Source organism: Coregonus lavaretus (genome assembly GCF_964263955.1).
Source record: "Coregonus lavaretus genome assembly, chromosome: 3".
In the NCBI taxonomy this organism is placed as follows: Eukaryota; Metazoa; Chordata; class Actinopteri; order Salmoniformes; family Salmonidae; genus Coregonus; species Coregonus lavaretus.
In genome coordinates this window covers 15,650,736-15,665,749 of record NC_139990.1, presented here as the reverse complement: position 1 = coordinate 15,665,749, position 15,014 = coordinate 15,650,736, and the positions used below count along the sequence as shown (strand labels likewise).

The following is a 15,014-nucleotide window of genomic DNA, read 5'->3' as shown; positions in this document are numbered from 1 at the left end:
TGACCCAAAACACACGGCCAAGGCAACAAAGGAGTGGCTCAAGAAGAAGAACATTAAGGTCCTGGAGTGGCCAAGCCAGTCTCCAGACCTTAATCGTATAGAAAATCTGTGGAGGGAGCTGAAGGTTCGAGTTGCCAAACGTCAGCCTCGAAACCTTAATGATTTGGAGAAGATCTGCAAAGAGGAGTGGGACAAAATCCCTCCTGAGATGTGTGCAAACCTGGTGGCCAACTACAAGAAACGTCTGACCTCTGTGATTGCCAACAAGGGTTTTGCCACCAAGGACTAAGTCATGTTTTGCAGAGGGGTCAAATACTTATTTCCCTCATTAAAATGCAAATAAATTTATAACATTTTTGACATGCGTTTTTCTGGATTTATTTGTTGTTATTCTGTCTCTCACTGTTCAAATAAACCTACCATTAACATTATAGACTGATCATTTCTTTATCAGTGGACAAAAGTACAAAATCAGCAGGGGATCAAATACTTTTTTCCCTCACTGTACATGTACATATTACCTCAATTACCTCAACTAACCTGTACCCCCGCACATTGACTCAGTAATAGTAACCCCAGTATATAGCCTTGTTATTGTTATTTTATTGTTGCTCTTCTATTTTTTACTTTAGTTTATTTAGTAAATATTTTTCTTAACTCTTTTTTTTCTTAAAACTGCATTGTTGGTTAAAGGCTTGTAAGTAAGCATTTCACAGTAAGGTCTACACCTGTTGTATTAGGCACATGTGACAATACAATTTTATTTTATTTTATTTGACATGCAGAGATACAGAGAATGAAGTTGGGTTACTTCTAATTAACTTTGGGTTACTCATTAGCAGTGTTGGGGTCGTTACTCATAAAAAGTAATATATAACCTATTACTTGTTACTTCTTGCAACAATAACAAACGAATTTACTTATTACTCCCTGGGAAAAATAATTAGTTACAATACTCGTTATAATACTTTGGCGTTACACCCCAAAACGTTGCGCATCCTCACTCAATGTAAACTGTCATTGGTATTTTGCTAAGTATCTGTCTGAAAGAGGGGGATTCTAATGTGGATAAGGGCAGCATTTTCTTTACTACATACCCAGCTACAAGCTTGTTCAGCTCTCCCTGGTCCTGCTGAACGATTCAAATCAAGCCTTGGTTGTTTGGATGAGGTAGGCCTACAGTCATCTTCAGCAGGCATGGTCAAGTCTCGGGGGTCTTTTACAAGTTTTGTGTTTGCATGTTTGCAGGTGCTTCATGAGATTGGAAGTCATGTTTCTAGCAGTGGAGAGGTGTTTCTCGCCTGGGCACAGTTTACATTTTACAGTCATAGTCTTACCATTTTGTCCTACCAAATCAAAGTAATGGGAGTACTTCCACGCTGAGAAAGTCAATGTTTTAGACGCTTCTGACATTTGTCATCTCTCTCACTATAGCAGGTAGTTGTTTTGCCTGCATGTGTAAATAGGAACATGTTAAGAGGATGAAAACAATTAGAATCTGGGGAGTTTAAAAAATATATATTGCAACAACAGAGAGGGAATAATAATCCTAAATATCTATTTGATCAGTAACTGTAATATTATTATACAAATTGGAACAGTAACTCTGTTATATTACTCGTAACCGTGAAAAATAATATTATCACTGTAAACCGTTACTTTATAACGCCTTAACCACAAGTCATCATCTTCAACATTGTGACCTTCCATTATAAAGCTTTGCTCTGCTGAGGATTGAAGCCTTTACATTCATATCATTTGTGTTCCTCCATTGTATTCACCTTTAATTATTTGTATTGTGGATTGTGTTTCTATGCACCAATGGAAAGTCTACAAACAATGAGCAAACCAGCCTTTACATTTACATTTTAGTCATTTAGCAGACACTCTTATCCAGAGAGACTTACAGTTAGTGAGTGCCTACATTTTTTTATTTTTTTTCATACTGACCCCCGTGGGAATCGAACCCACAACCCTGCCATTGCAAACGCCATGCTCTACCAACTGAGCTACACGGGACCTTTGTATTGAATACATGGAATTGGATTGTGATGATACTGATGAATGAATCCTGCACCCAATAAATAAATAAAAAATCAGGAATCATATTTGATTTGATGTGTAGGAAATTGTTTAGTGAAATATGCATAAAAGGACAGTAATTGCCCATAATTCTGCACCTTCGGATAGTCCAATTTTGAACATCATGATTTAGTGACTGCAAAGAAAATGTATTGATCTACTGGGAGTTTTAAAAGACAGAGTAACTTTCTGTTTTGTCTGCTTGGTTGCGTTCATCTTTTTGCAAGCAGTCGTGTTCTTTTGATGAGTCTATTAGCAATTTTAAAGGTATAATTTAGTTTTTATGTTTCGAGAAGGCAACTACATTTTGAAAACGCACTTACTGTTTTGTAAAAAGCCACAGCACAGTGTCTTGTAAACTCTATTTTGAAAATGGACAACATTGTTCCAATAAAATGCTTGTACATGATTGAGAAAACGGTAGAATGTCCCACAAGATGGCTGCCACCTGCTTTCTGTACAGTATGCTCACAACAGGAGTCAACAAGAGCCAATGGTGCCTTCAATGTGAAATATGGTTTTGTTTGTATAGTGTCCCTATGGCCCGAGAATCAATCCGACTAGCGCACAGCAGTAAACTTCTTAAGCCAACTTCCTCAACGTTTGCGGAGATCACAATCGCTGAAATCAATCGCAGTGCACGGGTCGTTTGAATCGTTTCTGTGTATCCTATCTGCAAACTAAACTGAAAACTAAAAAAGATTGATGAGCAAAATGGTGGATAGTGGTTAACTCACAGACAGTGGATGATGGTACGTCCCTCTCCACACTCCCTCTGCCAGTTGTGGACCTGGGCCAACAGGCTTAGGAAAGCCTTCTTAGAGTCTGGGACGTCACGGTATGGAGACCAGCGCAGGAACTGGAAATGACGAACCACCAGCTGACCTTCCTGGAGCTGGGGGGGAGAGAGAGAGGGAGGGAGAAAGAAAGAAAGAGAGAGAGAGAGAGAGAGAGGAGAGAGAGAGAGAGAGAGAGAGAGAGAGAGAGAGAGAGAGAGAGAGAGAGAGAGAGGACAATGCTAATATTGTGTTGTAGACATGTATGGCATCCTAGATTGGACATTTCTACCCCAGAAGGACACTTGTAGCAATGGCAAAGACCTGCCACCATTTCCCTTGGGGCCAAGGCTCCTATTATTCCTGTCTCTGGTATAGTAGTCTAGTGGTCTTTTGTTTACAATAATAATAATAATTTGGTGGGTGCTTATATTTGTCCCAGGGATGTTCAAGGCTGACCGCGGTACTGCAGGCATTGTTTGCAGAAAACAGGATCCCCCATTATAGTGAATGGAAAAATATTTGTGGTCCATCTTCATGTAAATCTTCTTTTTTTTTTTATTCAATCATGGTACCAATAATTGCTTCTAATACACCAGATGTATGTCCTTGAACCGATTATTTTAAAATCACACACAGAAGAAGGTATAAGGATAATTTAGTTGCTAATGGCAAACTGCAGTAACCTGGTCGGCCTTCAACTTGAGTTACTCAATGAGAGGGGGCAGCACTGAGCTAGCCTGCAACATCCCTTCCAGGAGTAGGTCAAACTGCGCATGTTATTAACATTTACATTTACATTTACATTTACATTTTAGTCATTTAGCAGACGCTCTTATCCAGAGCGACTTACAGTTAGTATGACTCCATGAGACACCATTTTAACTGACTTAATTTGGCTTCAATGCGCTATTGAGTCTTCACATAGGAATGAATGGTGTCACGTGATCGATGGCGTTGTCCATTCATATATGCAGTCATTGAATTGTCCCAAGTATATTAAAACGCATTTGTGAATTCGAAATGTGTTTTTTGCATATCCCAACTCCCTCTGAGACAACCTCGGAGAGTGGGGTCACGGCCAGGGTCAGCCATTATCAACAACAACCCTGGAGCAATTCTGGTTAAGTGCCTTGCTCAAGGGCACATCAATAGATTTTTCACCTTGTCTGCTCGGGGATTCAAACTAGCGACCTTTCGGTTACTGGCCCAACACGCTAACAGAAAGGCTACCTGCTGCCCTTAGATTAAATGTTCTACTGTGAGATGAAATACCTTGCTGGGAAAGTGTATATCATCCTCCCTCCCTGTTCCTGTTGCTGGACAGCTCTGATTGGTAGGATCAGTGGGATCCTGTGAAGAGGCAGTGGGGATCGTTTCTGACAGCTGCCTCCCCCTCCTCCCCCCTCCATGGGGGAGACTGGGGATGACACTGAGGGGGACAGGTCTCTGACGGGGTGACAGAGGTCTGACAGGAGGGTGAGGCGGGGGGAGGAGGGGAGGCGCTAGGGGGAGGCAAGGAGAGAGACTAGGGACGCTATACCTGACAGGTGGTGAGAAGGGAGAGGTAGGGAGACAGAGGCAGGGAGGCTAGCTGACAGGGGGGTGAGGAGGGGGAGGTAGGGAGACAGAGGCAGGAGGCTAGCTGACAGGGGGGTGAGGAGGGGGAGGTAGGGAGACAGAAGCAGGGAGGCTAGCTGACATGGGGGTGAGGAGGGGGAGGTAGGGAGACAGAGGCAGGGAGGCTAGCTGACAGGGGGGTGAGGAGGGGGAGGTAGTGAGACAGAGGCAGGGAGGCTAGCTGACAAGAGGAGTTGTTTTGCTAGAGGCTAATAGAGGAGCACCTGGGTGGTGAAAGGTGGATGAGGTCAGAGAGAGGTGTTGGGAAGTGCCTGTCCAGGGGCGGCCTGTTCAATAGGGCGATATGGGCGACGCACTGCCAAACGGGAAAAGGAAGGGATTTTTTTTCTAATCAATTATATCACGGCAACAGTAGTTATCAGTGTTGTAATCTATACGTCTGATCTGCCACAGTGCCACACTGCCACTAAATGTCGAATCAGGCTAAAGTCGTGCTTCAAATGGCTCCCCCCCCTTTTGGGGCGATTTCAGTCAGGTTGAAAATCGCCCAGAAGTCTCTCATAGCCTCTAATGTAAAATCTATTTTTTTCAAATTTCAGAGCCTTCAATACAATCTCTATGGGTGTCTGAGGGCTTGCACTTACGCGCTTTCGTCATACGTAACGTAACGTAACCATGAACGTAACTGAGAAAAGAGCGGATTGTGTCTTTGAAAGAAGTTCCTTTTTGTCGGCGAACAAATGAAGATAAATTGGCAACGAAACAATTAGGACCTCCCAGACCAAATTTAATAATTCAACAGGTTTCTACTAAAGGCGGAAAGTCCTACACCCGAGGATTTTCCAAAAATTGGTACGAACGGAAAAATAACATTGCCACTCAACTTGATGAGGGATACAGGCTAGCTGTCCGCCGCCACAACGATGAGGTTAGTGTTGATAATCACAAGTTTACTGGAGAACTGAGACCAAGTAGAGACTTTGGACAGGGTGGATATGGTATAATAAAGGCAGTTTATTCAGAGGTAAAGATATCTGGAATCGCGTGCACGGACCCGTTCGTCAAACTCTTAGGGAGCTATAAATTAAGCCCCATTACTTACCATATCAGATAAGAGAAATTGCTGCAGCTACATATATTTTACATCCTGGCCCTACATAGTTCACTATTTGCATCACTTACCAAAATATTACATGTGGTCATATATGCTTGGAAAGTGGAGATGCCATAGAACGTCAAAAAAGTAAACATTGCTGGAGACACATTGCCGTTTTGGAGAAGACATCGCGTTTGCTAGCGAAGAGATTTGTTGTGGCAAATGAACTTGGGCTGGGAATTGCCAGGAACCTCACGATAAGATATATGCATCAGCATTGCGAGTCTCATGATTCTATACGTATTGCGATTCGATACTGTGATTTTATTGCGCACCATATGTCTGTTGCAGAGGGATCAGAAAGCCATGAGAACGAGTTTTGATCAGTCATGGAAATAAAAGTGCTGAAAACAAATTGGCTCCCAATGTGAAAAGATTGAGAACAAGCTATGAAGGAACAATAATGGTGTTTTGGTGCAGGTACAGCCAACTAGCGCTAAAATATTGCGATATTGTCAATACAGTATATCGTAAAGTATCACTATGTAACTCGATTTCTTTCACCCCAATCCCTCAAATTAACGGTAAATAACTGAATTGTTTGCCCCACATTTAGCTAAGATGATTAGCTAGCCAGCTAAAATGTTTTATTTAGTTAGCAGTCGCATCTACAATAGTTTACTGTCAATAACATGTCTCCAAAAATGACGTGGTGTCTCCAATTGTGTTGACATTTTACAATTGCGATGCGCATCCATGAGTATCCACTTTCTGTAGCTCAGCTGGTAGAGCATGGCGCTTGTAACGCCAAGGTAGTGGGTTCGATCCCCGGGACCACCCATACACAAAAATGTATGCACGCATGACTGTAAGTCGCTTTGGATAAAAGCGTCTGCTAAATGGCATATTATTATTATTATTATTATTATCTGAAGAGAGCCCCGAAACATTGTGTGCAGACATTTTATGCAATAAATGAAGTAGGTTGAATCTAGTAGTTCTGATCTTCTGATTGGTCCTGATGAGTTGGGCGAGGTCCCCTCCAGGCTACTGTCACTGTTGCATTGGCTCTGAGTCGGGTTCTCTGTCTTCAAATGTTCAGCCTAAGAGAGGGGATTTTTGTGTGTGTGTGTGTGTGTGTGTGTTTAACAGTGATGATGTGTGTGTGTGTGTGTGTGTGTGTGTGTGTGTGTGTTTAACAGTGATGATGTGTGTGTGTGTGTGTTTGTGTGTGTGTGTGTGTGTGTGTGTCCTCAGAGCAAGAACTCGTGAGTTGGAAGAACTGAGAGGCCTATGGCGTGGGTGTTGTCCTTGGCCACCTGCTGACAAGGCTGACAAGATAGGACCCTTTTGTCCATTGTTATTGGATAGGAACAGAACTTATAACCAGCTCCTGACCTAAATAGATCTTAGCACAACATTTTACTCAACATATCATATTCCATATTCACTATAACAAATATATTTACTACGACATTAGCAAGAACCGCCACATCCTCAGCCGGCTAATCCAGTGTGTGAAGTTTTGCGGAGTGTTTGAGTTAGCTTTGCGAGGCAAAGATGAAACTGAGGGCTCCACCAACCCTGGTAAGCCAACACTTTTGAGATCAGTCAATAAATGCTTCTGGTATTGACTTATATGCTGCCCCTGTCTTCATGTTGTTGCTGGACATATCTTTTTAAAAATGTGTGTAGGTCACCTAAATCATCAGAAAAATTGCCCCCCCTGAGAATTTTTTCAGGAGCCGCCACTGTGCCTGTCTGATCAACGCTGGGAGACTAAGCTAGTCACAATCACGAAGACAACACACAGTCAACGGCTAGGAGAGAGGCACATAGCTATGGGATACAGCACACACACACACACACACACACACACACATGCATGCATACACGTAGACCACAACGGACCATCTACAATGATTTAACAGGCATTGAAAAGGCTGACAATTTGATAATTTCATCATTACGCTGTAAAAAAAATGTTTTAGGTCATTGACAATAATTGTAAAGTGTACGGTGACTAATGCATGCCTCATCTCCCATGTTCAGTAGACAGACTACGAAAAGATAAAAGGGGCCATTAGGCTCTCTACTAAATATGCATGAAAAGACAACAGAAAAATATGTTTTAAGAACTTGACAAAATTAAAGAGATATGACTAAACTGTCAGACTTGCTGTGTGATGGAACCAGCAGACTGAAATAATCTAAAAAACGTTACTTTATTATTTGACACTTATCAGAGCACAAAAAGGGACTTTTTATCATTGACCACGACCTACCCGCATGATGTTCTGAACCCGGAACAGACGAATGATGATGTCATCATCAGCCGTCATGGACAGGAGCTCCACTGTCATTGGTCCAAACTGCTGCAGCCCAGGCTCTGGCCAGTACTGTAGACATGGCTGAGAGGAGGACAGGACAGGACAGGACAGGACAGGACAGGACAGGACAGAGAGAGAGAGAGAGAGAGAGAGAGAGAGAGAGAGAGAGAGAGAGAGAGAGAGAGAGAGAGAGAGAGAGAGAGAGAGAGAGAGAGAGAGAGAGAGAGAATAAGAAGATAACAAGTGATTAACGGACTATGGAGGCGGAGGAGTGAAATCAAATCATTATGTCACAGAGCAGGATGGCAGAAGTCAATATCAAGACGCCTGAGGACCGACAGGACAGACATTTAGCCAGATCCACAATTATCCAATTATCCAACACATAGTAGCAGTGTTAACTGCATGAGCAGAAAACACCATCATCACTGAGAACGCTGAGTACAATCAATCACATAGCACAACACCCAACACCACGCCACATAGTTTTACAGCGTTTCATAGCATTTTAATAATTCATCACTCTAAATTATTAACATTAGCCCATTTTAAATGAATGCAGTGTGGTCAGTGGGTAACCTCGGCAGTGCCTGGGAGAAATACACATGGAGTCAATTAGGGATTGGTGCACAGAGCACACAGAACTGGCCAAGGTCTTTAGTCAATACAGGTCGCAGCTGCTTCAAAGACTCTCGTCAGCCGAAGGGAGGAACGGAGGGATGGAGACACTGGGGAGTGAAGTGTTAAATTGCTAACAGTGTTAGCTGTGACAGTGAGGGGGACGGAGAGAGGATCAGTAAGGGAAGGAGGGATAGAGGGAGGGAGGGAGGGAGACGGGGGTGTAGTGTTAACATGCTAACAGTGTTAGTTGTGACAGGAAGGGAAGAGGGAGGTAGGGGGAGGCAGGAGGATCAGGGGAGGAAAAAGGTAGCGATAATGTCCAATCAAGTTGACAGAGAGGTATTAACGAGGTGACGGGGTGCAGAGGGAGAGATACATTTTTATACACAGAGAAAGATAGCACAGACGACAGGGGTACACTCTTAATCTACTGGTAGAGAGAGAAAGGGAGGGAGCGGGGGATGGGAAAGAGAGAAAAGAGTGAGAGCGAGGGGGGAAAAAGAGAGCAATTAGGACATGGCAGAGAAGGATAGTAGGACAGAGACGATACAGGAGGGGGAAGAAGAGACGAGAGAGAAGGAGAGAAGAGTAAGGAGAAAGAAAGAGAGTGACAGGAGAGAAAGGGTCAAGGAAGGAGAGGAAAAGAGTGGAGGAGAAAGAGCGAGAGGGAATGAGGGAAGGAGTGAGAGTAGACAAGAAAGAGACAAACAGTTCTAGATGAGAGCCATGGAGTAAACATTAGTCAGGCCAGCACCAGGATACAGTTACAGGTGAAAGATAAGAAGGCCACAGACAAAGCCACACATGAGCAAACACAAGGGCGAGAACAGAATAATAAGAAATCAAATCATTTTTACATATTTAGCAGACGCTCTTATCCAGAGCGACTTACAGTTATTGATTACATATTTTTTTTATACTGGCCCCCCGTGGGAATCGAACCCACAACCCTGGCGTTGCAAACGCCATGCTCTATCAACTGAGCTACATCCCTGCCGGCCATTCCCTCCCCTACCCTAGACGACGCTGGGCCAATTGTGCGCCGCCCATGAGTCTCCCGGTCGCGGCCGGCTGCGACAGAGCCTGGATTTGAACCAGGATCTCTAGTGGCACAGTTAGCACTGCGATGCAGTGCCTTAGACCACTGCGCCACTCAGGAGTTGGGGAGGAAATAATGTAAATGTTATTTGTCACATGCTTCGTAAACAACAGGTGTAGACTAACAGTGAAAGGCTTAAGGACATGGTAATGCCCTGACAAGAAGGCAAAAAATGAATCAACTATTCATTAATCTACACAAAGGCTATAAGTCAGCTTGCTATGACATGGGATTGGTCAGACCACAGCTTTGACCAATCGAGTATAAGGATGAGATATTTGACCAGTACCTGATAGCCACAGGGCTCGCTCAGTCAGTCAGTCAGTCAGTCAGTCAGTCAACATCATCAATTCACTTCCCCCTTCCTTCCTCCATCCTCTGCCCCTCACCTCCCCTCTTCTCACCCAGGCAGAGTTGGACTGGTTGATCTGGTTGAGCATCACCACCGAGGTACATCCATAGTCATAGACCAGCCTCCAGAAGTCTGCTGTGGTTCCCGGTAACGGGTGCGGTGTGACCACGAAGGCGGCGGGCCGGTGGAAGCTGTCGGTGAGAGCGGCGTTGATGTAGTTGCTGCCCTCTGCAATGCCCTCGGTGGTGACCAGGAAGGCCAGGGCGCGGTCGGGAGGCAGGACGTCCATGCTACGGTTCTTCTCGCGGTTCCTAGGCAACAGGGACACGCTGCACTCCTCCATGTCCAGGTGAGGGGTCACAGAGTTCAACGTCTGGAAGAGGGGGCGGAGAGAGATAAAGAAGGAGAGAGGTTGAGATGGAGAGATAGAGAGAGAGAGATAGAGAGAGAGAGAGAGAGAGAGAGAGAGAGAGAGAGAGAGAGAGAAGAGAGAGAGAGAGAGAGAGAGAGAGAGAGAGAGAGAGAGAGAGAGAGAGAGAGAGAGAGAGAGAGAGAGAGCGAGAGAGAGCGAGAGAGAGAGAGAGAGAGAGAGAGAGCGAGAGAGAGAGAGCGAGAGAGAGAGCGAGAGAGAGAGAGAGAGAGTGAGAGAGAGAGAGAGAGAGCAAAAAGAGAAAAGAGAAAAGAGAAAGCGGACATTGAAAATGTACTCAGCTCAAACTGTCTAACTGTCAATATTTGACAACCGCAAATATTTCACTGTCTAATCATCATCCGGCTGAAACTTTAAAACGCATTAAGCATCAGTCAAAAAAACATGAAGGGGCTTAATGGATAAAAACACATTTCATCGCAAACCACATACATTATGTATAAGCACATTGAGGCTTTGGGAAATGAAATTGGAAGGGAAATTAAACAGATTATTTAACTTGCTGTGTATTGTGTTGAATTATAACTCCCTGTTGAATTTGACAGTATGAATGGTGCATTATAATTATGACTAACTTACATTGCATCAGGATTACATCTTGGAGATATATGTTTAAATTATTATCAGAAACGGTGTCCAAAATGACACCCTATTCACTATTTAGTGCACTACTTTTGGCCAGGCCCAGAGGACTCTGGTCAAAAGTAGTGCATATACAGGGAATAGGGTGCCATTTGGGATTCATCCTAAATGTCTGATTTCAGTGAAGATATTTCATTGGACTATAATAACCATCATGAATGTATTCAATAGCCCGGTCTGAAAGAGATAAGTAGCTGTAATTATGCATGGTGAAGGTCACTAATGATTTGTGTCAATAAAATGGAAGAGGAGGAAGATCCATCTAGTCAGATGAACTAAGATAATCTCATACAGAAATAGGAATTACTGTAATATACAGAAATATGACTTGTCTAATTTACAATCTCAGACTGCTGCAATAGACCATGCATACAGCTAAGGACATGGTACTGTACTGTGCCATGACTAGTGGTTTGGTGAAAGTTAGTGGATCTAAGTTTGCACCATTAATACTAGTACTTGTAAGAGATTCATATAATTATTCTGTGAAATGAGTTCCACTATTTCATTAAACATCAACCCCAACCATTTTCTTTACAAAACATATTGAGGACATCAATACGTCATGGGAAAGAAGTCAAATTCCGGTTGTTATCTAGTCAGATAGTTTCTGGCTGCTAAAACAATGTTTACAAAACATCCTACTAGTCTTACCTGGAACTCCTCTCGTAGCTGGGAGGTGTTGCTCTGTGAGTCAACCCTCAGCATCTCCTTATAGGTCAGAGCAAACTCAATAACTGGTATAGCTGTCTCTCCACACAGACAGGCCTCCAGGATGGCATCATGGATGAACACATACTGCTCCTGAAAGAGAGAGAGAGAGAGAGAGAGAGAGAGAGAGAGAGAGAGAGAGAGAGAGAGAGAGAGAGAGAGAGAGAGAGAGAGAGAGAGAGAGAGAGGGGAAGGTAGCAAGAGAAGGAGGGAGGAGAGGGAGGTAGGGAGGTAGAAAGCGAGCGACAGACAAGACAATTAGATTGAGAAACGAACAAGAAACGTCCAATATCTTGTTTTGATAATAGGACTATAATTGCTAGTGGTTTGGGGGGAAGTGTAACATTGGGATTTCATTACCGTTGTTAATGTCGACTAATTGTTAGAAATATCAACATTCATCACATCACCATGCCCACACACAAATGTTGTTTTGCTATATGTGTACACGTCTGAGGAGAGGAGGAGGTTGTCGGGTGAGGTCGTTGGGTAAGCTTGGCTTTATACATAGTTTGGGCTTTGTCGAGAAAAGCTTAAACTATGTATTTAGATTGTAGTTAGGTATTGTAGGTAGTTATCGTGGGTTGTTGTATGTAATTATTGTAGGTTAGTATTGTCTTCGGCTGAGCCCGGTGAAGCACGAAGCTAGCTAGCTAACCCACTACCTGGACTAGCTGGCGGGTGGCTACTGGCAACTATTAGCAACGGTATAGTTGTTTCACGCCTGAGAGTGCCTGTAATTACGCCAGCTGGCTGCTTACAATAATTACATACAATAATGCCTACCATTCAGCTGTTTTCTAACCTCATTGTCTGAACCGTTAACGTTAGGTAGTAAGTGGCTACTGTGCTTGAAATTTAGCTAGCTTGTTGCTACCTGGATAGCTACTAGTAAACAATAGCTGGAACGACCTAGCGAACAGACGCGAACTGGCTGAGTCAATTCAGTGGCTAGCATTGCACTTGGCTAGCTAACAGTAGCTGCTAGGGGTAAGTCATAACCTACACTTGTGTTTTGTTTTTACATATTGGTAGCCAGAGTCGTTCAAGGAATTCGGGACATGGGTGACTAGTTAACGTTAGCTTGGCTCTCTCTGTGTGTTCGTGCCGTGAAAGGAGGGGTTTCTTATTTGTCTGAAAGCAATGGCTAGCTAGTATGCTAACTATTCTAGCTAACTAACTGGCTGAATAAGTTGACGACGGACTCGCTCAAGCTGTCGGGACTAACCCACAACGTTAGACACGGACACGAACGATCTGCTTGGCGTGTTGACACACTGGTGGTTTGTTGTGGCCGAGTATTGGTGCTAAACTGCGTTGTTGGAGTCCGGCATGCTAGCTGGCTGTGGCGTCTTATGACTAGGTGCCCTGGACGATTTTCACGGAAGAATACTGTACCAAGTTAGCTAGCTGAATAAACTAAGTTAGTCTATTCCTAGAAAACATTGAACCGCTGTAGTTTACAACAATTATAGTTTCTGAGGTGGAAGTTGGGAGAGTTATATTTGGGTGTTGTGGTGAGGGAGGCCCCGCTCTTTCCTTTCCCAGATGTTTGGTTCATTTCATTCCGATCTCCTTTGCATTATTGTAGCCATTTTCTGTAGCCTGTCAACTATGCCTCTGTCTATCCCTGTTCTCTCCTCTCCACACAGGCTATACAAACGCCTCACACCGCTGCCAACAAGGCAGAGTATATCTCAGCCTATGCTACCCTCCAGTCACTCGACTTCTTGGCGCTGACATGGATTACCACTGAAAACACTGCTACTCCTACTGCTCTCTCCTCGTCTGATCATTTGTTCTCGCATACCCCGAGAGCATCTGGTCAGCGGGGTGGTGGCACAGGAATCCTCATCTCTCCCAAGTGGACATTCTCTATTTTTCCCCTGACCCATCTGTCTATCTCCTTATTTGAATTCCATGCTGTCACAGTCAATAGCCCATTTAAGCTTAACATCCTTGTCATTTATCGCCCTCCAGGTTCCCTTGGAGAGTTTATCAATGAGCTTGACGCCTTGATAAGTTCCTTTCCTGAGGATGGCTCACCCCTCACAGTTCTGGGGGACTTCAACCTCCCTACGTCTACCTTTGACTCATTTCTCTCTGCCTCCTTCTTTCCACTCCTCTCCTCTTTTGACCTCACCCTCTCACCGTCCCCCCCTACTCACAAGGCAGGCAATACGCTTGACCTCATCTTTACTAGATGCTGTTCTTCTACTAATCTCACTGCAACTCCCCTCCATGTCTCCGACCACTACTTTGTATCCTTTTCTCTCTCGCTCTCCTCCAACACTACTCACTCTGCCCCTACTCAGATGGTAATGCGCCGTCGCAAACTTCGCTCTCTCTCTCCCGCTACTCTCTCCTCTTCCATCCTATCATCTCTTCCTTCTGCTCAATCCTTCTCCCTCCAATCTCATGATTCTGCCTCCTCAACCCTCCTCTCCTCCCTTTCTGCATCCTTTGACTCTCTATGTCCACTATCCTCCCGGCCGGCTCGGTCCTCCCCTCCAGCTCCGTGGCTTGATGACTCATTGCGAGCTCACAGAACAGGGCTCCGGGCAGCCGAACGGAAATGGAGGAAAACTAGACTCCCTGCGGACCTGGCATCTTTTCACTCCCTCCTCTCTACATATTCTTCATCTGTTTCTGCTGCTAAGGCCACTTTCTACCACTCTAAATTCCAAGCATCTGCCTCTAACCCTAGGAAGCTCTTTGCCACCTTCTCCTCCCTGCTGAATCCTCCCCCCCCCCCCCCCCCCCCTCCCTCTCTGTGGATGACTTCATCAACCATTTTGAAAAGAAGGTTGATGACATCCGATCCTCATTTGTTAAGTCAAATGACACTGCTGGTCCTGCTCACACTGCCCTACCCTATGCTTTGACTTCTTTCTCCCCTCTCTCTCCAGATAAAATCTTGCGACTTGTGACGGCCGGCCGCCCAACAACCTGCCCGCTTGACCCTATCCCCTCCTCTCTTCTCCAGACTATCTCCGGTGACCTTCTCCCTTACCTCACCTCGCTGATCAACTCATCCTTGACCGCTGGCTATGTCCCTTCCGTCTTCAAGAGAGCGAGAGTTGCACCCCTTCTCAAAAAACCAACACTCGATCCCTCTGATGTCAACAACTACAGACCAGTATCCCTTCTTTATTTTCTCTCCAAAACTATTGAGCGTGCCGTCTTTAGCCAACTCTCTTGTTATCTCTCTCAGAATGACCTTCTTGATCCAAACCAGTCAGGTTTCAAGACTGATCTTTCAACTGAGACTGCTCTTCTCTGTGTCACGGAGGC

At 44.4% G+C, this 15,014-nt stretch overlaps 1 protein-coding gene across 2 annotated transcripts in view; it reads right to left on the bottom strand.

The window, feature by feature from the left end:
• Nucleotides 1-15,014, bottom strand: part of LOC311109315 (receptor-type tyrosine-protein phosphatase U-like) — a 100,302-nt gene that overhangs the window by 8,190 nt on the left and 77,098 nt on the right. Inside the window, exons 20-23 of one of the 2 annotated variants that reach the window (XM_084152150.1) lie at nucleotides 11,664-11,813; nucleotides 9,975-10,310; nucleotides 7,821-7,946; nucleotides 2,820-2,977 (exon numbers count right to left, since the gene is read on the bottom strand). In XM_084152150.1, coding sequence (XP_084008276.1) covers nucleotides 2,820-2,977; nucleotides 7,821-7,946; nucleotides 9,975-10,310; nucleotides 11,664-11,813 — 770 coding nt within the window. The remainder of the gene's footprint in view (nucleotides 1-2,819; nucleotides 2,978-7,820; nucleotides 7,947-9,974; nucleotides 10,311-11,663; nucleotides 11,814-15,014) is intronic. The other variant, XM_084152151.1, reaches the window with a different exon arrangement.